This window comes from Stigmatopora nigra, chromosome 8 (genome assembly GCF_051989575.1).
Source record: "Stigmatopora nigra isolate UIUO_SnigA chromosome 8, RoL_Snig_1.1, whole genome shotgun sequence".
Classification (NCBI taxonomy): Eukaryota; Metazoa; Chordata; class Actinopteri; order Syngnathiformes; family Syngnathidae; genus Stigmatopora; species Stigmatopora nigra.
Window position 1 is genome coordinate 319,135 of NC_135515.1, and position 24,551 is coordinate 343,685.

The 24,551-nt window shown below is 46.2% G+C and overlaps 4 protein-coding genes and 1 long non-coding RNA gene across 15 annotated transcripts; 3 read left to right on the plus strand and 2 right to left on the minus strand.

The window, feature by feature from the left end:
- The first annotated feature begins 1,416 nt into the window (after positions 1–1,416).
- On the plus strand, positions 1,417–3,532 carry mlnr (motilin receptor). Its single transcript, XM_077722828.1, has 2 exons — positions 1,417–2,209; positions 2,315–3,532. The coding sequence occupies exons 1-2, from the start codon at positions 1,417–1,419 to the stop codon at positions 2,638–2,640; spliced, it is 1,119 nt and encodes a 372-aa protein (XP_077578954.1). The 3' UTR covers positions 2,641–3,532.
- A 356-nt stretch (positions 3,533–3,888) lies between these two features.
- LOC144200561 (capZ-interacting protein) lies at positions 3,889–7,367 on the plus strand. 2 transcript variants are annotated; one of them, XM_077722787.1, is made up of 5 exons: positions 3,889–4,028; positions 5,397–5,492; positions 5,641–5,709; positions 6,088–6,318; positions 6,821–7,367. In XM_077722787.1, the coding sequence occupies exons 1-5, from the start codon at positions 4,020–4,022 to the stop codon at positions 7,127–7,129; spliced, it is 714 nt and encodes a 237-aa protein (XP_077578913.1). In that variant the 5' UTR covers positions 3,889–4,019; the 3' UTR covers positions 7,130–7,367. The 2 variants fall into 2 exon arrangements, with proteins under 2 accessions (XP_077578913.1, XP_077578914.1); XM_077722788.1 differs by lacking the exons at positions 3,889–4,028; positions 5,397–5,492; positions 5,641–5,709 and adding an exon at positions 5,789–5,950.
- On the plus strand, positions 7,155–12,622 carry c15h3orf52 (chromosome 15 C3orf52 homolog). Of its 9 annotated transcripts, XM_077722797.1 has the most exons (11): positions 7,155–7,985; positions 8,488–8,562; positions 8,793–8,843; positions 8,968–9,091; positions 9,166–9,311; positions 9,388–9,458; positions 9,522–10,641; positions 11,192–11,564; positions 11,772–11,849; positions 12,056–12,103; positions 12,259–12,622. In XM_077722797.1, the coding sequence occupies exons 1-7, from the start codon at positions 7,941–7,943 to the stop codon at positions 9,715–9,717; spliced, it is 708 nt and encodes a 235-aa protein (XP_077578923.1). In that variant the 5' UTR covers positions 7,155–7,940; the 3' UTR covers positions 9,718–10,641; positions 11,192–11,564; positions 11,772–11,849; positions 12,056–12,103; positions 12,259–12,622. The 9 variants fall into 9 exon arrangements, with proteins under 9 accessions (XP_077578923.1, XP_077578921.1, XP_077578920.1 ...); XM_077722795.1 differs by having other exon boundaries at positions 11,192–11,849; positions 12,056–12,112; XM_077722794.1 differs by having other exon boundaries at positions 11,192–11,849.
- On the minus strand, positions 11,360–15,902 carry LOC144200563 (uncharacterized). The gene is made up of 2 exons (XR_013327143.1): positions 15,822–15,902; positions 11,360–12,383 (listed from the first exon to the last, which is right to left on the minus strand). It is a non-coding gene; the product is annotated as an uncharacterized LOC144200563 (long non-coding RNA).
- Positions 15,903–16,102: 200 nt separating this feature from the next.
- LOC144200642 (tripartite motif-containing protein 3-like) lies at positions 16,103–22,854 on the minus strand. 2 transcript variants are annotated; one of them, XM_077722886.1, is made up of 13 exons: positions 22,617–22,854; positions 21,042–21,226; positions 20,432–20,672; positions 20,210–20,361; positions 19,614–19,995; positions 18,943–19,480; positions 18,596–18,699; positions 18,341–18,508; positions 18,076–18,244; positions 17,878–17,937; positions 17,735–17,805; positions 17,509–17,649; positions 16,103–17,341 (listed from the first exon to the last, which is right to left on the minus strand). In XM_077722886.1, exons 2-13 carry the CDS (start codon positions 21,173–21,175, stop codon positions 17,189–17,191), a joined length of 2,313 nt encoding a protein of 770 aa, XP_077579012.1. In that variant the 5' UTR covers positions 21,176–21,226; positions 22,617–22,854; the 3' UTR covers positions 16,103–17,188. The 2 variants fall into 2 exon arrangements, with proteins under 2 accessions (XP_077579012.1, XP_077579013.1); XM_077722887.1 differs by lacking the exon at positions 22,617–22,854 and having other exon boundaries at positions 20,432–20,611; positions 21,042–21,190.
- Positions 22,855–24,551: the final 1,697 nt, after the last annotated feature.

Genomic DNA, 24,551 nt, shown 5'->3' on the forward strand with positions numbered 1-24,551 from the left:
TGGCGCCCACTTTGCGCTAACTTCCCCAGGCTTTAGTTGTTCCACTAATTGACCTCAAGGTGGCTGTATCGTTGGCGCATTGGCTCCTCCCACCAACTGTACGTCAGCGATGCGATTGAAATTCAATTATATGATGCGAATTTCATAAAAAGCTTTCTTCAAATTCAATAACTTGATAAAAATGTTGTGGCTTGAGATTGGAGCAAAAAACGACTGTGCTGTCTTTTCATACTGAAAAGTTTTAGGTTGCAGCACTACTTGATGCTTTTAACATTTGTTCAAGTTGAACCCTCAGAGCTTATTATTGGAATTATGAATGATGTCCCAGATTTGGCACAGCACTAATGAGGACTTGAAAATGAAAGTCGTACATTTGGAAAAAGCTGACCTGACTGTAGCAAATGGATTGTGCCATTTATGGACAAAAAAGGCTATTATGCATAAAAAAAGGACCATTTTGAGGTGATTTTAATCTTTGCAATGATGTATACCTCCTCGTACACGCCATACATTCCAAAAATGACAAATGTGTTGATGATATACATGCGTACTTCTGGCCAAACATATCACTTTCCAAATGTCCATTTTGGGGGGGGGTGTCATGTCATCATAGAAATGTATTTAAAGTCTATATGTATAGCCATGGTATGTATCTACGACAAGAAAAAAAGAATCCATGCACAATAAAAGATTTATCATTCTTAAAAGGCTTCCTTTGTTTTCCTCAGTGATGACCATATTAAAACTTAAAACATGTTTTTTCCTTTTAAAAATCTGATCTTTTTCCTTTGTTTTTACAGAATCTCAGAAGAGAAAATATTTTTTTGTATATTGTAACTATGTTATTCCTAATGCTTGTTTTTTAGTGTTTTAAATGCAAATTCAGGCCTCAAAATCTTGGTCCCTGTTGGATGTCCACGATGGTGGTTCCATATGCCGTCCCTCCGTCCCTCTGTCCATCCGTCCCTCCGTCCATCCATCCATCCATCCATCCACGTTATGGGTAAAGTGATGGTGATGAGCGCAGCAAGTCCCTCCCACGCTGGTCTGCTCGCCGGTTGGTCCTTTTCCTCCCGCTTTGATCATCGAATTAGGTGCGAGAAGACGTGCTCCGCCCCCGACGACGAACGGACGGCCAGACTTTGAGCCGTGGCGTCCGCATCGACGCCAGTCGCCGTCCTCCCTTCAGTCCGACAGGTAAAGTGGCTTCCGTCATCATCATTTCATCTCTTTTTTTTTTTTCGATCACTTTTTTCATCCCTTGTTTGGGAAATTTCATTGTGACAGTGTTTTACTGGTCTTCTACATTCCTTTTTATTTTTGAACCCCATGTAGCCTCATTTCAAAACTCTTGTTTGTTTTTGATGCCTGTAACGAATGCTGATTTTCATCTGACCTCAATTGACGTGGGACAGGATGGCGTGGAGCGCGAGGCCTAGCCAGACTCCCTGGTGGCAGACACCCCGGTCAGAGGCCCCGACGACGACGCCGACTTCCTCGACCTGGCCGAGCTCCCCGACCTCCCCGACCTGGCCGAGCTCCACCTCGCTGTTCCCGGCCTCCACGCTGATCCCGGTCACGGTCCTGTGCGGGGCCATCTGCCTGCTGGGCGTGGCGGGCAACGCGGCCACCATGCTGATCATCGGGCGCTCCAGGGACATGAAGACCACCACCAACCTGTACCTGTCCAGCATGGCGGCGTCGGACCTGCTGATCTTCCTGTGCCTGCCCTTCGACCTGCACCGCCTGTGGCGCTACGTGCGCTGGCCCTTCGGCCGCGCCGTCTGCCTGCTCTACCACTACGTCTTCGAGGGCTGCACCTCGGCCACCATCTTGCACATCGCCGCCCTGAGCGTGGAGCGCTACCTGGCCGTGCGTTTCCCGCTGCGGGCCAAGGCGCTGCTGAGCCGCCGCCGGGCGCACTATGTGGCCGCCGCCCTGTGGGCCTTCGCCCTGGCCTCGGCGGCGCCCGCCCTCTTCCTGGTGGGCGTGGAGTCGGGCCAGTGCAAGCACACGGACGCCGCCGTGCGTTCGGGGAGCCTGCACGTCATGCTGTGGGTGTCCACCGGCTACTTCCTGTGCCCCGTCCTCTGCCTGCTGGTGCTCTACGGCTCGGTGGGGCTGCGGCTTTGGCGCGGGGGCCCCGGTCCCGGACGGGCCCCTGCCCCCCGCCGCCGCCGCGCTCACCGCCAGACCGTCAAGATATTGGGTGAGTGAGCCGATTGACTTCAATTTGGGTGCGGTGCTAATGCTAGCTGGGACTTGTTATTGCCATAGTGACCGTCCTTTCTTTTGTGCGTCTCTTTGGCCAAAGTGGTGGTGGTCCTGGCCTTCGTCATCTGCTGGCTCCCGTACCACGTGGGACGCAACCTGTTTGCGCAGGCCGACGGCTACGACCGAGCCGTGCTCAGCCAAAAGTTCAACATGGCCTCCATGGTGCTGTGCTACCTGAGCGCCTCCATCAACCCGGTGGTCTACAACCTGATGTCGCGCAAGTACCGCGCCGCCGCCAGGCGTCTCTTCCTGCGCCGCTGGGGCCCCGCCTCCGCCGCCGACGACGAGGCCCGGGGTCCCCGGCGGATCAGCGCCGTCAGCGCCACGGTGACGGAGAGGGTCCGCCTGGACCCGCTCCGCCGCTGAGCTCCTCTCAAGTAGGTGACCACGGCTTAGATGTTTTGACTATAAATGTATGTTCATTTTTGGATATCTGGCAAGTTCTTTGTGGTGAAACGATTGAACCCTTCGGTGCCCGATTTGTACGTCCGTCAACAACGACAAAAAAACCGACGATGGACGTCCAATCCGTTTTGAGATTGAAGGCCGTAGACTTTGACTGTTAAGCACCCATTTGATTGGGCCCATCCGTCTCTGGCCGCCCAAATGTACGCGCGGCGTCAACAAATGTATCCGTCACCTTTAGTTGTAATCTTATGTATGGCTCGTTTCTAATCACGGACACATTTCCTAGATAATTCATTTTCTCAAGCGGGCCATCCATTGGTGTTAGCATAAAGGATGCGTGTTTATAGGCCAGGGCTTTTGTTACGGGGCTGTCTCCACGCCCACGCCCACGCCCACGTCCACGCCCACGCCCATGGGCCAGGTGAGATCAGCTGGCACATGGGCCCGGACGGCCACTTAACGCCAGCGGCTGATGACATTACGTGGTGCGTCCGCTTCCCAATCCGTATCAGCATATTCAAAGTAATGGGCTCCTGAGTGCGCTTTAATCGTGTCAGAGAGCCGCAATCTGGGCCCCTCCCCTTTTGGATGGACCATTTCAAAAGCGTCTCCGTCCATCGTAGAAACAAATTGTTCCTAACCTTAAATGGAAAGAACATTGATGCCAAAATATAGACAAAAGGATGAGGGTAAACAAAGGGGGGGGACGGAGGGCACAGGGTTAGAAATTGGGAAAACAATCCAAAATTAAATGTCAAAAAGAATTGGCAGTTATAGTTTGACTACTTGATTCCTTTTAAAAGTTGATATCCACGGGTACGCTCTTGTTGACATTTCGTGCATTTCTATGTTAAACATGTTAAATGTTATTTAAATGTTGAGGTCAATGTGTATATGTTGAAATAGTTTGTTTGTAAATGCCGGACTAAATGTTGACATGAAAAGTGAAATCTCAATAAATGGAAACATCCAAATGCATCATGGAATATTGACAATTTGCCTTTTAAAGACAGGCATGATAGGACGTTTATCACCCTAAAAGAGGTCAATGTTGACACAAACCTATTTTAACTTTAGATGGATTTTGGACAAAAAGTCATGTGCGCTTTAGTTTGTTTTATTTTGAAAGCAGGGGCTGCTTTTTCGGCCCTGGCATCATCATCATCCTCATCTCCTCCTCTTCTTCCTCCTCCTCCTCTTCCAACCTTCTTGAGCATGTGAGCGAATATAAACACAGTCCGCCTCACTCACTCTTCAAAACACATTTTCAAGTTGAGGGAGGTCCACAAATGAGGAGAAAGCAACATTAACAAGAATCAAGTCAACATTGGCCGGCCATGATGGAGGTAAGCACTCATTTTCTCCTCTTTTGCTATTTTTCTCATGACATTCTCTCTATGTACTCCATGTAAAAAAAAAAGTGTCAACACAATATCATTGAAGTGAAATGGGAGGATTCGTTCGGTGCCACACCTCCCACTTCAAAAGAATTGGACATCTCACTCTGTCAATGGTGGCCAAAGAATGAGGTGCTTTTTCAACAGGAAAATGATGTGTCACCACACTATGGGGACCCTAAAAATGAGTGGAACCCTTAAGGTACATTGGAGCTCAAATAGATGGTTATCCAGCCAAGTTCTATTTTCCCAAAAGTCTTGCACACCATTTACCTCACGGCCGACGTGTTTTCTTTGGACGTTATCGGTCTGCGTGGGACCGGCTGGCCACAGATAGCCCGGCTGGAGAGGGAGGATAAGGAGGGCCGGCCAACCCTCCTTATCTGGCTAACCCACCGCCGCCGCCACCGCCGGTCACTGCTTACCCAGATCCGGATGGTCTAAGAGTTGAATCAGAGAACGTGAAGCGTTGGGTGTAGGAATGGCAAATCCAAAAGTATGTGGTGTTTGTCACAAAGGTCCATGGGACTCCATACCTAAACGTTGTAGACTGAAGGAAAAAGTGCCATCACCGGGGGCCAATTTGGATCTCGTGGCCGTCACAATCCAGTGCTGTTCTCAAGGAGAAGGAGCCTCCTCACCTCGTGGGAAAAGTTTGCCGCTCACGAGATAAGGCCCCAGGGCCCCATACAGTCCACCCCCTTCCCCGTCCCCGTCCCCACGTCTCCTTATCGTGTCCAGTTTCCTGCCACGGTGCACAAAGACTACGATTGTCTTTTCATTTTCCGACCATTGGGACGGATTGAACGGCGGCGGCTGCTCTTTATGTAAAGAATATTAAGAGAGAGTGAAGGGACGCCACGGCGGGCTTTCGGCACCCCCGTCCTACGTACAACGGGCACCTTTGGCCACGCTTTCCTTCCGTCGACAATCTTCATCCTATAATGGCCTCTTAGCATTTTCCAGATGTGCTTTGGCCGGCCCACGCGGGGGCTTTTTCCCAGGCCCCCCGCAAATTCCCACTAGAGAGCCCCGTATACACGCATGGCTAAATATGGCTCCACGTTGGAAAATCGCCGGCGTGAGAAAGACAACATAAGCCCTTTTCCGTGACCAAACGTCGGAATTTCGGACAGACGGCAAAGCGTTAAAAGGCCAGCCGGGTTTTTTCCGGGCGGTGGTTCAGGGCGTCGACGGCCGACGCTCTGATCTCATGTGTTTTTTGGCCCACGGCGCTTAGCTCATACGAGTGGGGGGGAAAAACATGACTTGGGTCAGCAAAGTGCCACATTTAACATTGTACACTTTTCTTTTGAGCTCGACGAGGAGTCTCCGTCCAAGCCGTCCGTGGCCGAGCTGGCGGGGAGGTTCAGAGGTCACATCCGGCCCGCGATGCCCGCCGTACAGGACGAGGTGAGGCACACTAACGCATGACACACATTCGCCACCAGAGGGTGCTCATCCTCCGCACCACTGAAGAGAAAGGAAGAGATTGTCGGAACTAAAGCATTAACACAACATTTGGGCTTTTAAGCATGCATGGTTGGTGTTTGTTTTCCAGGTCAAGTCTATCGGCTCAAGTCCCATCAAAATCCGGACCAAGAGCTCGTCCATCATTGAGAGACTGCAGGTATGACTGTGGGTTCTTTTCTTGTTGTGTCTTTTTTGTGTTTGTTTTGTTAACGAGTTGAGGTTGAGGATGGATTGGGTTTGGACGGATTAACGGGTGACTAATGGGATGAGGGCCAACGGGGTTTCCAGCGAGCCTGCAAATTGGCACCATTGTTCGTCACACACGTTGCTCCTCCGTCACAGCGGCCATGGGACAAAAGGGCTGCCGATTCTCCCTCTTTTTCTTTTCACCTGTGCAGGTAGGACGAGGCACGTAGTGGTACGCTTTGGTCTTTAGGCACGAGTAACTCATTCAGATGTCAAAGAATGATTTAAAAAAAGACAGGCAAAGCGCAGCTAACTAACAACATGGGCGTTTTCTTGATCCTCTCGGCAGGCCAACCTCGCTCTGTCTCCCAGCACTTTGTTGCCGTCGCCCAAGGGTGGCGAGTCGGAGCGCCGAGGTGACTCTCCCCCACCCGCCGCCACCGCCGTCGTCGTCACGAGCCCGCCGGGCCATGGCCCCGGGCCCTCGGTCAGAGAGGAGGAGGAGGAGGAGGAGCGAGAGGAGGACCCCGTGGGCTTCGACGGCAGCCCCGAAGGCGCCCCGCTGCCCAGCTTCCACAAGGTGAGGTCCCAAATGTCCCAATTTTGTGATCAATATAGAACTATGAGTACAATGTTCATAAAAAACAACAACATTAGAATGAGTCAAAGCAGAAATGCACGCATTTGTACTGAACTCATTGCCCAATAGATATCGTGTTCATTTAAAGCTGCTCATGTTTGACTACCATTGACGTCCCATCCATTTTGGCTATTTCCAGAGCGGTTGGGTGGGCGGGCGGCGCCCGTAGCGTGTTAGCTCAGCGGGCGTCGCGCGCCACCCCCTGATTAGCCGCAGTTAGGCGCCACATTCGACCCGTAATCCCATTAGCCTCACTTCAGGGGGGGGGGGGGGGGGGGTTTGGGGAAGGACTCATGGCAAGACTTGAGGCTAAAACAGGGTTGGGCAAACTTTTGGGCCCGGGGGTAATTGTCCTAATAAGGATGTTTGCTGACAATTTGTTCAAAGTATAATCAGCTGGTTATAAAAAAATCTCTTCCTTCTTTCCCCCTACGTGTGGCAGACGCGAGTACGGCTGTCGTTCAAGAGGCGACCTCCGACGAGACGGCACAGGCGCTCGGCGGGGGACTCTCCGTCGCCGTCGCTCGAAGGCCACGCGGCGTCTTGGCCCCGAGCCGACGGGGACGCCGTTTCCAAACTGGATGTCGGAGAAGACGAGGTGAATGAAGAGGATGAGGAGGAAGAGCCCACTGCGACTTCCCCGGGGGAGGTGAAGGATGAGGAGGGGGAGGAGGAGGATGAGGAGGGGGAGGAGGAGGATGAGGAGGGGACTAGGCAGACGGACGGAAGAGAGGCCGACGCTGCCTGCTGATTGCCTAGCGAAAACACGTTTGAATCGAGAGACAATTTACTTGCTTTGGCGTCCTCTAGCAGTCATATTAAGGTAGGACAAAAACACTGGACAACTCGGCTACAACCCAAAAAAATCTCTCCTAGAGATCGAAGATGTTCGGAGAAAATCATTCGTAATCCGCACCCACAATTTAGCTGTACAGTTTGCTGTCAAAAATAGTATGGTCTATTTTTTAAAAATATATTTTTCAAAAACATGCTATCGTTATCTACATCAGTATTGAAGAGCCAAAATTAATGTTGGTGCAACATTACACGAGTAAACTACGGGAACAAAAAAAAAATATATAGGTCAAGCAATACTATTTATTGTTGGTTCTCCAACTTGACGTTTATGCTGATGGAAGGTGACTACGTTTTTTCTTAACTTTATAAACCGTTCACTTAGCAAACGGGAACAGTGAAAATGTCCGAAGAAAAAGGGGTTGGGGGGAACTTTATTTCACCTTTGTTTCTTCTTTTGAGTTCAATGAAAGGAGCACAACAACACCTTTCGCTTCCGGGAAGTTGACCAATTAGGCGCAGGTGACGTTATGGTCGCGGAAACCTGTTGTGTTTTTCACCTGTCTGTCATTTCTCATTTGGACTCGCCACTCGCCAACTATATTTTCTCGTGTGGGTCAGAAAGCTATCTTTACGTGCCCGTTCCGTAGTCGGAACCGAACCCAGTCCAGTTTCGCCACTTTACTTTTCAACTTTCGGTTGGGTTTCTACGAAGGAAAAGTGCCTCAACGACGCATTTCCGGTCTGGAACGTTGTTGTTTTTCAAAATGAGTTTTGAGTTGCAGGACTTGAAGAAGAATGCTAACGAACCGGTGAGTCGTTTATCCTTTTTTTTTTCCAAAAGTAAACACCTCTCAATTGATATTTGTCAAGAAGGCGTGGTATTAAGAAATGTCTCCTTAGTGGTCGGTTACACAAATATTTTAAAGCAACTAGTTGTCAACAATTTTCATCATAACGCTAACAAGAGTCATGGTAGCAGGCTAACCATTTTCCTTATTTTTATACTTATTAAATGAATAAGTAAACATTTCCTTGAAAATTTCGTTTTTTTTCTTTTTTATTCAAAGAAAAATTGAATTTCATTTCCATTTTGTTCTTAAATGTGAAAGAATGTTGACTGTATCGTATTCATCCCCAACATTTGAGAGAGCTAAGAAAAAGTATATTTCAAATAAAAGTATTACTTAAATGTGTTCTGTTTTTCCCTCTTTGTTTTGAATTCGAGGATCTATCGGTTAGAAATAAGACAACTCTTGGTCTTTGTTTTTTCCTTATCTGTCATTTTGGAAACTATTTGACTTGTTTTGACAGGCAACGGACGTCAACGGCGGCGGTGGCGGCGGACGTCACGACACGCCGGATAGCTGGCTCCTTCCTGGCGCTCAGGTGAGCTGGACACAGGAGATTGTCACACTTATACAGGAAGTGCTCCTCCATGCTAAGTATGGCATCCATTGCACATATTTAAGTAAAGACTTGTTTGTATGGTGTGGCTTTGTTTTTTTCTTCTTCACATGATTCATCACGCTGGCCAAAAGTCACATCCTCTTTCCGAAAGGGTGGAGCTTTCCAAGGAAGTACTAATGCGCGTGTATTTTTATCTTTGTTTTTTTTAGACAAATGGTCACCACGGCGAGAACATGTCTTCTGGACCTATTTCTGACGAGGTAGGTGCACTATTCCATATACAAGTGCCCCAACATCCGAGAAATTTGAGATACCTCCCGGTTCGTTTGAAATGGATTGGACGGCAAGCAGTGAAACATGTTTCTCTTTTCTTTCTTTCATTAGGAGAGCTGCGTCCACAGGCAATTGTGCCGGGGGAAGTACGGCAAAGCCAAAGTGTGGATGGTGCCGCCGTTGATGGCCTTTGTGGCCGTCGTGCTCGTCTTGATCTCGCTGGCGTTGTGTGCGGGTAAAGCCGTGCACCTTTAAACAAAAGGAAGCAGAAAAAGCCAAACTTTTGTCAAAACGATTGGCATCCGGCAGGGTTGTACGCGGACCCGGACGACACCTTCGAGTCCTCCACCTTTGTGGCGGCCCGCCGCTTCAACGGGAGCTTGGGCCTGCTCTTCCACGACACGCCGCCCGCCAATTCCTCCCCGGGAGAGCTCGCCGGCCACCTGCAAAGAAAGGTCAGACTCATTCATTAGATTGAAACGTGCGATCGTGCGTACTTACTTACTTTCTTTTCCATCTTACCTTTCACAGCTATCTAGTGTGTACACGTCATCTCCTGCCTTGGGACGCTACTTTTCCCAAGTGGAGATCTTGGCTCTACGGTAAGCGTGGCCGCCACCTTTTGCCTTTTTCCTCCAAAATCATAACTCCACCTCTCTTGCCAGGAACGGGTCGTCCATCGCCGAGTACCAACTGACCTTTGCGCTTCCCGAGGAGCAGGATGAGCCGCTGGACAAGTTCACGCTGAGCCGGGAGATGGTCTACAACGTGCTCAGACAGTCCCTCCACGAGCAGAAACTCCTGCCCGGCCAAAACCAGTCCGCTCTATACATGGAACCCGCTTCCCTGGAGCTTTCGTGACCCGCGTGGGTCGGCGCTTGCTCGCCGCCGCTTTCCTTGAAAGCTGCCGGTCCACTCGACATTAGCTTTGGGCGGGGGTTGTGTAGAACAGGGGTGCTGGGAATCCTGAAGAGGAAAGGATGCTCTTTCAGTAGACAGGCTTTAAAATATTTCCAATACTAGAAATGATCACTTTTTGAACAACTAAAGAAAAGAAAATTGACTTACTGGGCATGCTCAACTTTTGTTTGAAGAAAAAAAAAAGTCTTACTATACTATACGCTTTTTTAACCTAACTTAACTTTGTCATTATTGTAAAATCTTGACTATACACGGCTGTCTCTATTTAAGGGAAAAAGGATTTCCAACTGGGATTTGAACCACAACTGCTTGCATGGCAGTCGGGTGACCAAACCACCAGACCATAAAGTAGCCATCCTTTATGTTATCATTATTGGAAAGTCTTCATGACACATGGCGCAGAGGTTTGTTCGCCGGACTCTAATGTGGACAGACAGGGTTCAAATCCTGCCGTCTGACTGATCACTACATTATTTAGTTCAGTATATTTTTTTCATTCAAATAAATACTTAGGTCATTATATACAGCTATGTATGATGACAATAAAGGCTTTCATTTCAAACTATTATATTAAAAAAGTCGAGGGGGAAAAAAGTCGAGGGCGTTCCCGGAATTGACGTCACACTGAAGAGCCGGAAGTGAATCGGACAGGAAAAGACCATGGAAGAAAACCACATTTCGTTGACCTGTTTGTTTTGTTTGTAAACGTCTTTTCAGCGTTTTAATCGCATGATCTGGACGTCCTCATTTGGGTCAGCTTCAACCAAAACACGTTTGTTAAAGGACGCGAACACAAGTTCACCAAGAAGTTGTTGTTTTTGACGTTGGCCGATTTTTGTGTACTCGACGCATGCCGCCGGAAAGGTAAGAAATGCTCCCGTTTTCCACATTGCAAGCTTCTCTTCTAAAGATATAGTTTGACTTGCAGTCATAATATCTCCGAATCCAATTGCGTTTAGTGTTTTTTTTTTTTAGTCGCTTCAAAGATCGCGCACAAGGACAGAAAAGAAGACGGCTCAATGATGACTTTTCCAATTCGAAATTCCTTTAGAGATCATTTGTCTTAAAACCAAAATCCAAATTGTGGAAAGACACTCCCTCCAGTAATATTGGGGATATCTGGCCACTTGATTTATTTATTTTTGGTAATGACCATGTAGTTTCTTAAAAAAGACATAGTATTGTAAGGCTTATATTTTTTAATAGAAAATTGTTCATTCATCTCCCATTTAGGCAGCAACATTTTCCCTTAGTTGTTTCTGTGTATTTGTAGTCAAGATCTTCCAATGATGATCAAGGAAAGTGTAGCCAAATTGTAGCGCAGAGGTTAACACACTCGACTCCCGTGTGTGGGACCTGGGTTCGGTTCCCGGTCGGGACACCTTTTCACTTGGTTGTTTCTGTGTATTTGCAGGCAAGACACTCAAATGACGACCAAGGAAAAGTGTAGCCACTTGGTGGCGCAGAGGTTTGTTCACCGGACTCCCGTCTGGGAGACCCGGGTTCGCTTCCCGCTGTCGTCGTTTGGTTGATCGCCACAACACCATGTAGGTGAGTAAATGGAAGATGGAAAGAAAAGAAAAACTTTTTAATTTTTATTAAACACTTAGTCATACTTTTCAGCAAAAGGTTATATTCCGAACTGCCTTCGGCAGTTCGGAAGACACTTGATGGACCTGTCTGTGCGAAAGGCGTTCTCGGGTCGGCCTTCGGCCGACCCTCGACCGCTTGCTTGGTCAGTGAACCGCCGACACCGGGAAGCGAACTCACGTTCTCTCGGTGCAAAGGCGATTGTGCAACCCACAACACCAACTCGTGCCCCACTTATACAAGGGTGTTGAAACGTTTTATCCCAGGAAATGGGGTGAAACACTTAGTCATTTTTTCGACAAAATGCTTCATCCACCACTAAATACTTATATACTTATACTTTTAAACACTTAAGCATTAGAACTTATTTTTTTAACTGAATAATATTTGGAAAATCTTTGCAGGTACTTGGATTTGAACCCAGGACCTCAGAGGCGGGAGACTGATGACTTAGCCACCAGGCCACCACCCTTTGAGAGAAGGTAGTAGTACTTTTAGTACTTTTATCCCATTCATTTACGAAACATTTTATCTAAGGAAATGGGGTGAAACACTTAGTCATTTTTTTAGACTAAATGCTTCATTCACCACTCAATACTTATTCAGTTAAACACTTAGGCAGTAGTACTTATTCTTTTAACTGAATAATATTGGGAAAATCTTTGCCTGCACTGGGATTTGAACCCAGGACCACAGAGGTGGGAGGCTGATGACTTAACCACTGGACCACCACCCTGTGAGAGAAGTCTGTAGCAGAAACATAGTCATAGTATACATTTGTTGTTTTATTGCTGGGTCCTCGTTGGTCGCATACACTTTCTTATTTTTTTTACAATGTATGGTACATTAAAACATGTATTAACATACATCTCTACATCACATTCTTTTCAGTCTTCATGGTGACGTTGTTCTGCCAGTCACCCTCATCCTGACATGAGCGTGTCAGCCTTCGCTCACAGGGGTGCTGGAGACTCCTGGATGAAGGTGCAATCCAGGGGGCGCCGGTCAGTAGCAGTCTGTCAACAAACAAGAAGAAAAGGCGTGAACATTTGCTCCATGCTGCCACTTACATTCAACAAATATCTTGGACGCACATGAACCTTGTGAGGATGAGCCAGAAGCCAACATTCATTCATTATGTATATAATAAAGTCAAATATATTATTGCTCAAATGCCTCACAGTGGTTTTTGTATTTTTAAAGAAAACAGCCTTACTATACATTGTCATTTTTAACAAATAAAACCCTTACTATACTATGTCGTTTTTTGAAGTAAAAAGCCTTACTATACTATGTCGTTTTTTCGAAAAAAAAGCCTTACTATACTATGTCGTTTTTTCGAGAAAAAAAAAGCCTTATTATACTCTGTCGTTTTTTCGAAGAAAAAAGCCTTTCTATACTATGTCGTTTTTTGTAGTTAAAAGCCTTACTATACTATGTCGTTTTTTTGCGAAAAAAAAGCCTTACTATACTATGACGTTTTTTCGAGAAAAAAAAAGCCTTACTATACTATGTCGTTTTTTGAAGTAAAAAGCCTTACTATACTATGTCGTTTTTTCGAAAAAAAAAGCCTTACTATACTATGTCGTTTTTTCGAGAAAAAAAAAGCCTTACTATACTATGTCGTTTTTTGTAGTTAAAAGCCTTACTATACTATGTCGTTTTTTTGCGAAAAAAAAGCCTTACTATACTATGTCGTTTTTTTGCGAAAAAAAGCCTTACTATACTATGTCGTTTTTTGCGATAAAAAGCCTTACTATACTATGTCGATTTTTTGCGAAAAAAAAGCCTTACTATACTATGTCGTTTTTTTGCGAAAAAAAAAGCCTTACTATACTATGTCGTTTTTTGCGATAAAAAGCCTTACTATACTATGTCGTTTTTTTGCGAAAAAAAGCCTTACTATACTATGTCGTTTTTTGCGATAAAAAGCCTTACTATACTATGTCGATTTTTTGCGAAAAAAAGCCTTACTATACTATGTCGTTTTTTTGCGAAAAAAAAAGCCTTACTATACTATGTCGTTTTTTGCGATAAAAAGCCTTACTATACTATGTCGTTTTTTTTGCGAAAAAAAGCCTTACTATATACTATGTCGTTGTTTTGCAAAAAAAAAACCTTACTATACTATGTCGTTTTTCGAAGTAAAAAGCCTTACTATACCATGTCGTTTTTTTGCGATAAAAAGCCTTACTATACTATGTCGTTTTTTTGCGATAAAAAGCCTTACTATACTATGTCGTTTTTTGAAGTAAAAAGCCTGACTATACTATGTCGTTTTTTCGAAAAAAAAAAGCCTTACTATACTATGTCGATTTTTCGAAAAAAAAAGCCTTACTATACTATGTCGTTTTTTTGAATAAAAAAGCCTTACTATACTATGTCGTTTTTGAAGAGAAAAAGCCTTACTATACTATGTCGTTTTTTTTGCGATAAAAAGCCTTACTATACTATGTCGTTTTTTTGCGATAAAAAGCCTTACTATACTATGTCGTTTTTTTGCGATAAAAAGCCTTACTATACTATGTCGTTTTTTTGCGATAAAAAGCCTTACTATACTATGTCGTTTTTTGAAGTAAAAAGCCTTACTATACTATGTCGTTTTTTCGAAAAAAAAAGCCTTACTATACTATGTCGTTTTTTCGAAAAAAAAGCCTTACTATACTATGTCGTTTTTTTGAATAAAAAAGCCTTACTATACTATGTCGTTTTTGAAGAGAAAAAGCCTTACTATACTATGTCGTTTTTTGAAGTAAAAAGCCTTACTATACTATGTCGTTTTTTGAAGTAAAAAGCCTTACTATACTATGTCGTTTTTTTGCGAAAAAAAAGCCTTACTATACCATGTCGTTTTTTTGCGATAAAAAGCCTTACTATACTATGTCGTTTTTTGAATAAAAAAGCCTTACTATACTATGTCGTTTTTTGAATAAAAAAGCCTTACTATACTATGTCGTTTTTTCGAAAAAAAAAAGCCTTACTATACTATGTCGTTTTTTCGGAAAAAAAGCCTTACTATACTATGTCGTTTTTTTGAATAAAAAAGCCTTACTATACTATGTCGTTTTTGAAGAGAAAAAGCCTTACTATACTATGTCGTTTTTTTTGCGATAAAAAGCCTTACTATACTATGTCGTTTTTTTGCGATAAAAAGCCTTACTATACTATGTCGTTTTTTTGCGATAAAAAGCCTTACTATACTATGTCGTTTTTTTGCGATAAAAAGCCTTACTATACTATGTCGTTTTTTGAAGTAAAAAGCCTTACTATACTATGTCGTTTTTTCGAAGAAAAAAGCCTTACTATACTATGTCGTTTTTTCGAAGAAAAAAGCCTTACTATACTATGTCGTTTTTTTGAATAAAAAAGCCTTACTATACTATGTCGTTTTTTGAAGTAAAAAGCCTTACTATACTATGTCGTTTTTTGAAGTAAAAAGCCTTACTATACTATGTCGTTTTTTGAAGTAAAAAGCCTTACTATACTATGTCGTTTTTTGAAGTAAAAAGGCCTTACTATACTATGTCGTTTTTTGAAGTAAAAAGGCCTTACTATACTATGTCGTTTTTTGAATAAAAAAGCCTTACTATACTATGTCGTTTTTTTAATCTAAAAGCCTTACTATACTATGTCGTTTTTTGAAGTAAAAAGCCTTACTATACTATGTCGTTTTTTGAAGTAAAAAGCCTTACTATACTATGTCGTTTTTTGAAGTAAAAAGCCTTACTATACTATGTCGTTTTTTTGAAGTAAAAAGCCTTACTATACTATGTCGTTTTTTGAAGTAAAAAGGCCTTACTATACTATGTCGTTTTTTGAAGTAAAAAGCCTTACTATACTATGTCGTTTTTTCGAAAAAAAAGCCTTACTATACTATGTCGTTTTTTCGAAAAAAAAAGCCTTACTATACTATGTCGTTTTTTTGAATAAAAAAGCCTTACTATACTATGTCGTTTTTGAAGAGAAAAAGCCTTACTATACTATGTCGTTTTTTGAAGTAAAAAGACTTACTATACTATGTCGTCTTTTGAATCTAAAAGCCTTAAATGAAAAAAAAAAATGAAAATCAGACATAGGCATTGTCGTCGTCATTGACTTGATTTGTGTTGTCGTCGCGGTAATTTAAAATAAAAAGTCTTACTATAATTATTATTAAGGCAAGGCGAAGCCTTGGAACCGCCTACTTTTTCATTCCAATAGCAACAGAGTGTAATTGCACATTCACTCGCTAGACGGCAGTGGCGCGTTCACTCTCTGCGTTTTTTTTCACAAGGATAGTGGAATCTTATTTACGAGTTTACTTGGAACTGTAGACAAAAATTAGACTATCGCCAATCGCGGGAGAGTTAAGGGGGCGAAAAACGCTTATTTCATCGTTTTAGCGGAGCAGAAAACAATTTAGAAGCACTGCATTAATATGAAAAGAAACAAAGAGAAAGCATGGCAATACTTACCGGAAGGCCGGAAGAAAGGATGGGAACTAAGGAAAGTGACGTCGGCATAGAAAACAGGTGGACAGTAACCCGCGAGGCAGCTGATTGGATGACCCATCACAATGACAAGTGTGGGAGGAAATCAAAAACACATTCTAGGAAAGTCGGTTTTGTTTTGTAGTATATAAGGTAGATCAGATCATCATATTATTTACTGTGATTAAAAATCCAAATTGAAAAGTGGCCCTCTTAAAGTTATTGTCATAGTTAAACATTTTTAAAAATGACAACAAAGTTCAGGCTTTTAGGTAGTAACCATGTGCTTTTATTACCTGTGCATATTTATTACAAATTAAGCAATTGATGTATTTGGTGAGACAAGTATATCACAAAGAGCAATTGAGTGGAATTCTATTTAGATCACAGGTGCAAACCACATGCCCTAAAAAAAAAGAAGCATATTTGAATCTACTCATATATTAACAAGGTAAGGTTTGGCACACGATTCAGTCTCATTGACTTCCGTAGACGTCATAAATGAAATGGACGTGTATCTCCGTCAATCATATCCAATGAATTAAAAGATGACATGTCCTTACATATTCAAATAAATACACAAAAAATTACAAAGGCCGATGAGGAGAAAAAGCACATCAATTAAACAAAATAAAGTGTAAAAATAAAAAATAAAGAAGAAATAAATAAGCTTTTCCTCTGTCCGCTTCCTCATTTTCTAAATCCCCCAAAAGCAAAAAAAGTGACCAAAAAAATGCTTGTTGTGCTGCTTAAAATGCAATAAATATTATTCTTCTACTACGGCTTAGAAAAGCACGTCGGGGTCTAATTTATGTACACGATAATACACATTTGGCTATGTACACTAAGTACAAGGTGGCAGACATCTTGTTATTTCTGCTATGGCAAAAAAAAAAAAAAGCGACGTGAAGCGACGTGAAGCGACTGGAGAGGCGGCGCCCACCCAAAAGAAAACCCAATACGACGTCAGATTTTGACGGAATGGAGTTGGAGGCGAGCGACGGTTTAACTGGTTCGCCGCCATCCGTATTGTCAAATGACATTTTTACATAAAATAGTCCGGTTTATGGCAATGTTTGTTCTACAATTTGGTCAAAGGTCAATGTCACAGAGGTCAGAAAAGTCCTCACACCACGTCAGAATTCCCTTTCCTACAATAATAGCGTCGATTCTTGGCAGAATTTGCCTTTTCTTTTGAGTGCGAGCGCCGCACGTCTCCAAACCGACGAGGACTATTTACAGAAATGAAGCGGATGTGGCCGCTCAAATACTCCAGGCTACTCGACGCACGCACCTTGTTTTATCCGTGCGCGCGGCCCTTTAAGTGGGCCCTTAATAGGCCGCGGTTGGGTCTACTGCAGGTAGCGGTACACCTTGAAACAGTGGTTACCCGAGTCGGCCACCGCCACGTGGCCGTCGGAGGTGAGGGCCAGTCCCTGGGGGCCGTACAGGGGGTCCGCCGTGGTGTTGATGTAAGACAGGAAGGAGCCCGAGCTGTCAAACACCTGAGAGAGCCAAAGATGGGCCAAAGTTTGGCAAACACTCAAAAGAGGCGCTATTTTCTTTTCTCGTTTGAGCTCAAAGCATCACGGTGCTAGCTGGATAGCCAGACACGAGCCTCCGTGCTGCTTGCCGTGTCTGTCACCGATAGAAATTGGAATCTTTCTCTAACCTGTATCCGACTGTTTCCCCAGTCGGCCACGATGATGTTCCCGTTGGAGTCGACGGCCACTCCGGTGGGGGCGTTGAACTGACCGTTGCCCTCCCCGTGCGAGCCGAACTTGAAGAGAAATTCGCCGTCGGCGTTGTACACCTGAGTGGGGGCGGAGACGACGGAAAACGGTCGTCGGGAGACGCCAGGAAGGAACCAGGCGGGACGCCGCAGAAAAGGAAGGTACCTTGACCGAGTGGTTGTGGAAGTCGGTCACGATGATTTCGTTTTTGCCGTTGACGGCCACAAAATGAGGACCTGAGAGAACGGAAAGGACGGTGGTTGATTTCCAGGACCGGGCAAGTGGCCGGCCGGCTCAAATGGACTCACTGAAAACTGGGCCCGATTTGGTCAGCTTTTGCTCCAGGGCCACATTTGCGCCACTTTTCTCTAAGAGGAAAGTAGACGGAAGAAGAAAAAAGTCAGACATGATGACGCTAACACCAAATCAACAACTGTATTCAAAATGAAGTGTATAAACATTGTATGTTTTTGACTTTTGTACGTGGTCGTTTGAAGGAGGGCTACCTGCAAAATGTCGATCGGAAGTCCCCTTGGCTCCGAACTTGGTGACCAGCTTGCCGTTGGCCTGAAAGATGAAAACGCAACAGGCCTTGTTGTCCACCGTGATGATGTGTCCGTTCTTGTCCACGGCCACGCCTTTCGGACCCATCAGACGACCCGCTCCGATTTTGCTCTGCCATAAAAAATTTAAAAAAAAAAACACATACTCGTTATCTTCGGATGGCCATAATATAGATCGATCATTTTAAGCGCCCTCTCGTGGCCTCACCTTGAACTTTCCGTCCGAGGAGAAAATGCTGATCCAGCGGTTGTCGTAGTCGGCCACCACGATGTCGCCGTTCACGTCCACCGTCACCCCCGTGGGGCGCTGCAGCTGGCCGGGGGAGCGGCCCCGGACCCCGAACCTCATCTTGAACTGCCCGTCGTTGGAGAAGACCTGAAGGAGGGCGCGGGAGTTAGGGAGGAGCGTCCCAAGTGGACCTGGACCGGCGCTTGGAGGGGCTTTTGTGGAGTAGGGCGCCACCTGGATGCACTGGTTGTTGCTGTCGGCCACCACCACGCGGCCGTTGTTGGAGGCCGAGATGCCCTGCAGGTTGGTAAACTCGCCTTTGTCGCGACCTCGTGTCCCTGTCCCGCACAAAAACAAATGTCGGATTTTTAAAAACATTTTTCTTGGTTGACTATTCATAGTATTTCAGGAAGTATTCTGTATTTCAATTGGAACGGATCAAGGTCATTTTTTTATTGGTATTTTTAAAATTAAGTCAAATTTTGATCAGCTTTTTTTTAAATTAATGAAATTGATCTTAATTTTTTTCATTTTTTTACCATTGTAATACAATCATTCAAGTCACTGGCGTTGATACTGACCCACTCTGTAGATGAGCTCGTCCTCGATGGGATTCTCCTTCTTCTTGGTGGTGCTGTACATGCTGGAGGGCCTCCGGACGGCCTTTTGACGGACGTGGCCGCCCCCGCCGCCGCCGCCGGGCGACTTGACCCGCCTCTTGACGTCGTCGGGCGACTGCAGCACGTCGCAGGGCTTGACGGCGCGCAGGCGGAAGGGGCTGCCGCGCACGTGCTGCCCGTAGAGCATGAGCGAGAAGACAAACTCTCCCTCGGCCCGGGCCGTGTAGGCCACCTCGTAGGTGCCGTTCTTGTTGTCGGCCACCTCGGGGCGGGCCGCCTCCGCCCCCTGGGCCGAGACCATGCGGGCGCGCAGGCAGGCGTTGCCCGTGCGCACCAGCTCGCCGTCCTTGTCCTTGCTGGTGACGGTGACGGCGGTGGGCTGGCCCACCAGGGCGTGGCGCAGGCCCTCGCCGGTGGCCACGCTGGTGTGGCCCACCGCCCCCGTGGTGATCAGCACGCCCAGGTTCTGGATGGAGCGCCTCAAGCCGTCCGTCTCCACCTGACGTTAATGACACAAAAAAAAAAAGGAGATGCATTTGCTCATTTGGAATTCCTCTTATTAAGCGACGGCTTTCTGCCCTCTGGCGGACAAACACTGGTATTACAGCTCAAAGTTTTGGAATGACCCCCACCTGACACTCCAGGTGTCCGTTCTCCTGAGGCTGGTCGGGGAAAGCCTGTCGCGCCAGGGCGCCCACCCTCTCGCCCATCTGCTTCTGGACCAGCAGGACCTCGGCGGCGCTGCCGTGGCTGAGCGCCTGCTCGGTGAAGTCGCAGCTGCTCTGGATGTTCTCTTTGCCCCTGAGCAGCGAGCTGAGCTGGGCCTGCAGCACCTTCTGCTTGGCGGCGCACATGTTCTCCACCTCGGCCACCAGGGCCTCCTTGCGCTGGCGCAGGGCTTTCTCCAGCTCCTCGAAGGTGGCCTGGATCTCCGTCACCGCCCCCTCCTTGCGCTCCGTCAGCTGTTTGGAGATCTCCGTCACCAGATCCACGGCCGCCGTCAACTGAGGGAGTCTGAAAAGGCAAAAAAAAAAAAAATGCCTGTTCATGACAGCCCGCCGTAAAACGTCTCCAAACTGAAGCTGTCGCACTCAGAAGAAAACTTTGTTTTTTACAAAAATATCTGCATTTTTTAAAAGCATTTTTAACCTAAAAACAAAGTATGGTCCAAAAGAAAAGGAGGAAACTGCGTGACGTCAGAGGCGGCGGGTGGCCATTTTGTGCCCACCTGTTGCGAACGGTGTCCAGCTGGTTCTTGAGCGCCGACTTGTGCTGCTCCAGGACGTCCCTGAGCGGCACGGTCACGTGCTCCCTGTGCTCGCCTTCCGTGCACTCCAGACACATGGCCGTCTCACACGACTCGCAGTAGAACTCCATCACCTGCGGGGGGCGCACAAGAGCAATCGATGAACTACTCTCCTCTCCTCATTACGTTTAATGGCCGACTCACCTTTCCCTCGTGGTTGGGACACGAGAGGGGCTGACAAGCGGCGGCGGCGCTGGCCGTCTCCAGCACGTTACGGGCTTCGGGTCGGCTGCACTCGGGCTCTCGCTGCAGCACCTCCATCAGGTTGGTGATGAAGAAGTTGTTCTGCAGGGCCGCCACGCCCCTCTCGGGCAGGATGGACGTCTGGCGGCACACGGGACACGACAGCGTCAGGGACTGCGGCGGGATGTAGTTCTGGAGACATCTGCCCACGGGAGAATTTGAAAAAGACCGGGCGAGCGGGCGGGTTTAGCTCAGATTTCAGCAAAATGACAAGATTTTAATACCTTAATACCCCCCCCCCCGAAAATCCCTAAAGCCTGAATTGAAACCTTACTTTCATGGCATAAATCGTTGGAAACGTGGCCCTAATCATTTGAACAGCAAGCTTTTTTTTTCTCAAAATGGCGGACTATTGTTTTTGTTTTGCATTGTCTTCCATGATTTGTTTTTGTCAAGCGATTAAATTGTCAATGGCGGAAAATGAGTGAAATTCTATGAAAACATGGTGTCACTGATATTCATCATATGGAATTGTCCATTTTGCACCCATTTTCCCCCATTTTTGTTGTACCTTTCGCAGAAGGTGTGCAGACAGGGCAGCACTTTGGGGTTGTGGTAGCGATCCAGGCAGATGCTGCACACCAGAAACTGCTTGTCGATCTGCCGCACCACCGGACTGCTACCGCCGCTCTCGCGCTTGGCCATGGAGCCCGCCGCCGCCGCCGCTGACCAACTTCCAGCCGACAAATGCCTCACCTGCGCAACATTCGTGCAAAAGTACATTTAGAAAAAAGGTGACCCTAAAACACGAAAGTAAATATGTTGTACGTTTCGATCACAGCATTGTAACATTTGCTTCCGCAATCAGGTGACGACTGACGATAATAGAAATGTTTCCGAGGATGAGCGAGCGTGATTTCCAAAGTCATTAGATAAACAGGCCGCATTCCAAGAAGTTCACGTGAAGAACGGCTCTTCCTCAAAAGACACAAAGCTAGCGTTAGCACGGCCCGTTCTGCTTTTTAGCCATTTTGACTCGATCCGGCCACAAAATGAGCTTTTGTGTGGCAAAAGACGACGACGACGACGACGCGCACGACAATGTTTAAATATAGAGCGCCGCTGGGGGATGCGTTTCCACCAGCTGTGTGCCGAGATTAATGACGTGGCAGCAAAAACGCCTCTCGTCGCGTTATGCCTCATATTTTACAGTGAGGTTAATGTCAAAGTTGAGCAGTATTCAATTTGAAAACCAGGAAGGGGGAGGGGAGAAAGGCCGCCATGTGACGTAACGTGATGTAAAAAGGGCATCCCAAAAAGTGGCTGACTTCAACCACGGGCGCGTGCGTCCTTTTCATCGCTCGGCGTCAGACTAAAGCCCACAAATGCGCCACTCAGCGTTTCGGGCGGCGTTGAGACAACAAAGACAGAGTCCAATCGTCCCGTGACCTCTCACAGGATTTTTGCTCATTTCAGTTAGCGCTGGAAAGAACTGCTTCCATTGAGGGACATTCAAATTCCTCTAAATGCTCTTTTTGGGCAAATATTCTCATGTGTTTGGGATTTTTTTGAAATCAAAGTTTTTCATCAAAAAGGGAAAGAACAAAGGAAATGTTTGTATCTTATATTATACCAAATATTTTTGCCTCTTTAATATCAGAATTTGAGAAAAGAATCAATATCATCTCTATTCTTCATTTGAATTTGATATATTTATGGGCCCGCACCAAATAAGGCGGCGGACCACACAAAGGCCCCAGCCCCATTACTTTGACACCAATGCACTCGAACTCGGAACCACTGATGCCAAGTAGTCCTTCGGGCTTGCACGGATGCCAAAGGCCAATAATCGGTATCGGAACCATCGCTTTCATCCTAAATGAGCCCCCCCCCCCCCCCCCCAAAAAAGCTCCCCGTTTTGACATAAGCGAAAAAAGCTGACTCACCAGCGGCACGTGCCCCGCGTCCCCCCCCCAGACTGCAGCAAAGGGGCACACCTGCTTCTAAATGCCCCTTTACACCCCCTCCCCGAAAACGGGAAGCCTTGGACGCAGCCCGTTATTCCGAGTCGGACGGACCGCTAGCCGGAAAACGGCAACAACAAAAAAAAGAAGCGAGCAATGGGAGTATGCGGAGGAGTACTCACGTGAAATCACGCCGGCGGGACGAGCACAAACGGAGGATTGAGGCCGAGAACGAGACCAAGACCGAGGCGTCAGCATTGCGGACCCACCGGGAGAACCACCGCCATTGTAGCACTCTGTCCAATAGTCCAAAACCGTGCACGGAAAGCCAGGAGGGGAAAGGAAAGGAAGGCGAGGCAAAGGAAAGCAAAGGGAAAGGAAGGAAGGAAGGGCACGGTCTGTCGGGGAGGAGACGACGGGCGGGGCCTCTTTGCCGCATTGGTCCAAATCACGGTGGGCGGGGCTACAGTGGGCCAGACGGGAAAGGGAGGGAGGGAGCGAAGGAGGGAGGGAGGGGCTAGGCCAGCGGTACAGACAGTCAGAGTGCTGGTGATGATGCAACAATAACAAAAAAAGGGGAAGGGAGAGGGGGGTGGGGGGCTAAAAAGAGGAAAGGGGGTTCTTGCTGAAGACTCCACCTTAAAAGGACAAAGGAGGGAGGTTAGCTCGTTCTAGCTCAGAGATTATAAAGAGGCAAAAACAAATTAAAATCAAGGTTCCAATAGAGACCATTCCGATGGGGGGAGGGAGGGAGGGAGGAGGCTTGAGCCAGCTATCCCTGCCTCGTTGCCACGGAGACTGCCTCCGCAGCGCCAACATGGCCGCCGTAGATGACGTGAAGGTGACTCCTACCGAGCCGTACGACTCGGACTCACTGGGGATTTCATGAGCCAAAATGGCGGATGATGTTTAGCTTTAGGGGATTTTTCACTGCGTTTCTACCTAGTTTTCTTGTTGCATCCCACAAAAGACCATCAGGGATGAATACAGGGTCATTGTGCCCTGCCTGCAATTGGTTGGATGTGCCCCGTAGTGGGCTTCAGCACCCTTTTGCCAAGGGAAGCGGGCCAGAAAAATGAATGAGTTGCACTAGCCAAAGGATGGGGGGAAATATGACTATTTAAGTCAAACTGGGGTATAAATGGTGTTTTAATTGATCTGAAACCAAAAACAATGAGGATCCGGTAAGGAAAATAGAGAACAAAATAAGCACCTGTTAATGTAACATGTCAACAGTTTTGAGGCCCTAAAAAAAGACAAGCTGTTGGCAGTGACAGTGGGGGAAAAATAAATAAAAGTATCAAATCCCAACGTACTATACTAGGCTTCTTATGGTTCCATTTGTAAGCTTGCAGGTGTTTGTCTGTTGAAACGTCAACACAAGGAGGCCTGAATTGACAGACCGTCTTTGTAACACTGACCCAGTTAAGCCCCCACAATGCCCCCCACCTAAAAGGAAAACAAAACAAAGGCACAATTGTTGGTGAGCCACAACTCATCTGACGACGTCACTGGGGAACAAAAACAAATAAAACAATAACGGTAAGCGTAAGGCTCTTCCGCCATGCGATACCATTCCCTATATTGATTATCGTGGCATAGAAATGATTGGAAGTGTGCAACATTACGAATAAAAATAAAATATAATTTGAACAGTGCCACCTTTTAAAAAGGACACATTGAGTGCCCTGTTCTAGATCTTTCTGTGTTTTTTGACTAACCTTTCCCGCCTCATTAACCTTCCAGCAACATACTTAACCATTCTTTATGCCAACATATTTTCTCATTTCTCAGTTTTTTTTCACATCAACACCTTCGACAACGTCCACTTACGCTTCTCATCAAGTACTTCACCATGGATCCATTTTTTCACCTTCTCTGTTTTGGCCTTTAAGTCATAATCGTGATCTCCGCAAGACCGTTACGGAGGGTATATTTAAATATTTTCTTATATTTTGGATTTTTAATGACATGGCATTTAATTTAGGAAAAAAAGGGGGGGGGGGTCCTTATTTTTTTTAATTTAAAAAAAAAAGTAAACATTAAGTTCCATTCTATCATTTCAGATTTCCAAAAATATTTAGCCATTTTAAAAGAATGTACATTTTGGGTGACTG

Excerpts from the sequence above, each read along its gene's own strand:
- LOC144200561 (XM_077722787.1), top strand. Across the intron at positions 5,493-5,640 it reads TGCCCGCCGTACAGGACGAG|GTCAAGTCTATCGGCTCAAG; the intron begins GTGAGGCACACT and ends TTTGTTTTCCAG. Across the intron at positions 5,710-6,087 it reads CCATCATTGAGAGACTGCAG|GCCAACCTCGCTCTGTCTCC; the intron begins GTATGACTGTGG and ends TCCTCTCGGCAG.
- LOC144200642 (XM_077722886.1), bottom strand. The coding sequence starts at position 21,175 with ATGGCCAAGCGCGAGAGCGGCGGTAGCAGTCCGGTGGTGCGGCAGATC. Across the intron at positions 18,700-18,942 it reads CGAGCTCATCTACAGAGTGG|GGACACGAGGTCGCGACAAA; the intron begins GTCAGTATCAAC and ends TGTGCGGGACAG. Across the intron at positions 17,806-17,877 it reads CAAATCGGGCCCAGTTTTCA|GTCCTCATTTTGTGGCCGTC; the intron begins GTGAGTCCATTT and ends CCGTTCTCTCAG.
- mlnr (XM_077722828.1), top strand. The coding sequence starts at position 1,417 with ATGGCGTGGAGCGCGAGGCCTAGCCAGACTCCCTGGTGGCAGACACCC. Across the intron at positions 2,210-2,314 it reads CCAGACCGTCAAGATATTGG|TGGTGGTGGTCCTGGCCTTC; the intron begins GTGAGTGAGCCG and ends CTTTGGCCAAAG.
- c15h3orf52 (XM_077722789.1), top strand. The coding sequence starts at position 7,941 with ATGAGTTTTGAGTTGCAGGACTTGAAGAAGAATGCTAACGAACCG. Across the intron at positions 9,312-9,387 it reads CCGGCCACCTGCAAAGAAAG|CTATCTAGTGTGTACACGTC; the intron begins GTCAGACTCATT and ends TACCTTTCACAG. Across the intron at positions 9,459-9,521 it reads GTGGAGATCTTGGCTCTACG|GAACGGGTCGTCCATCGCCG; the intron begins GTAAGCGTGGCC and ends CTCTCTTGCCAG.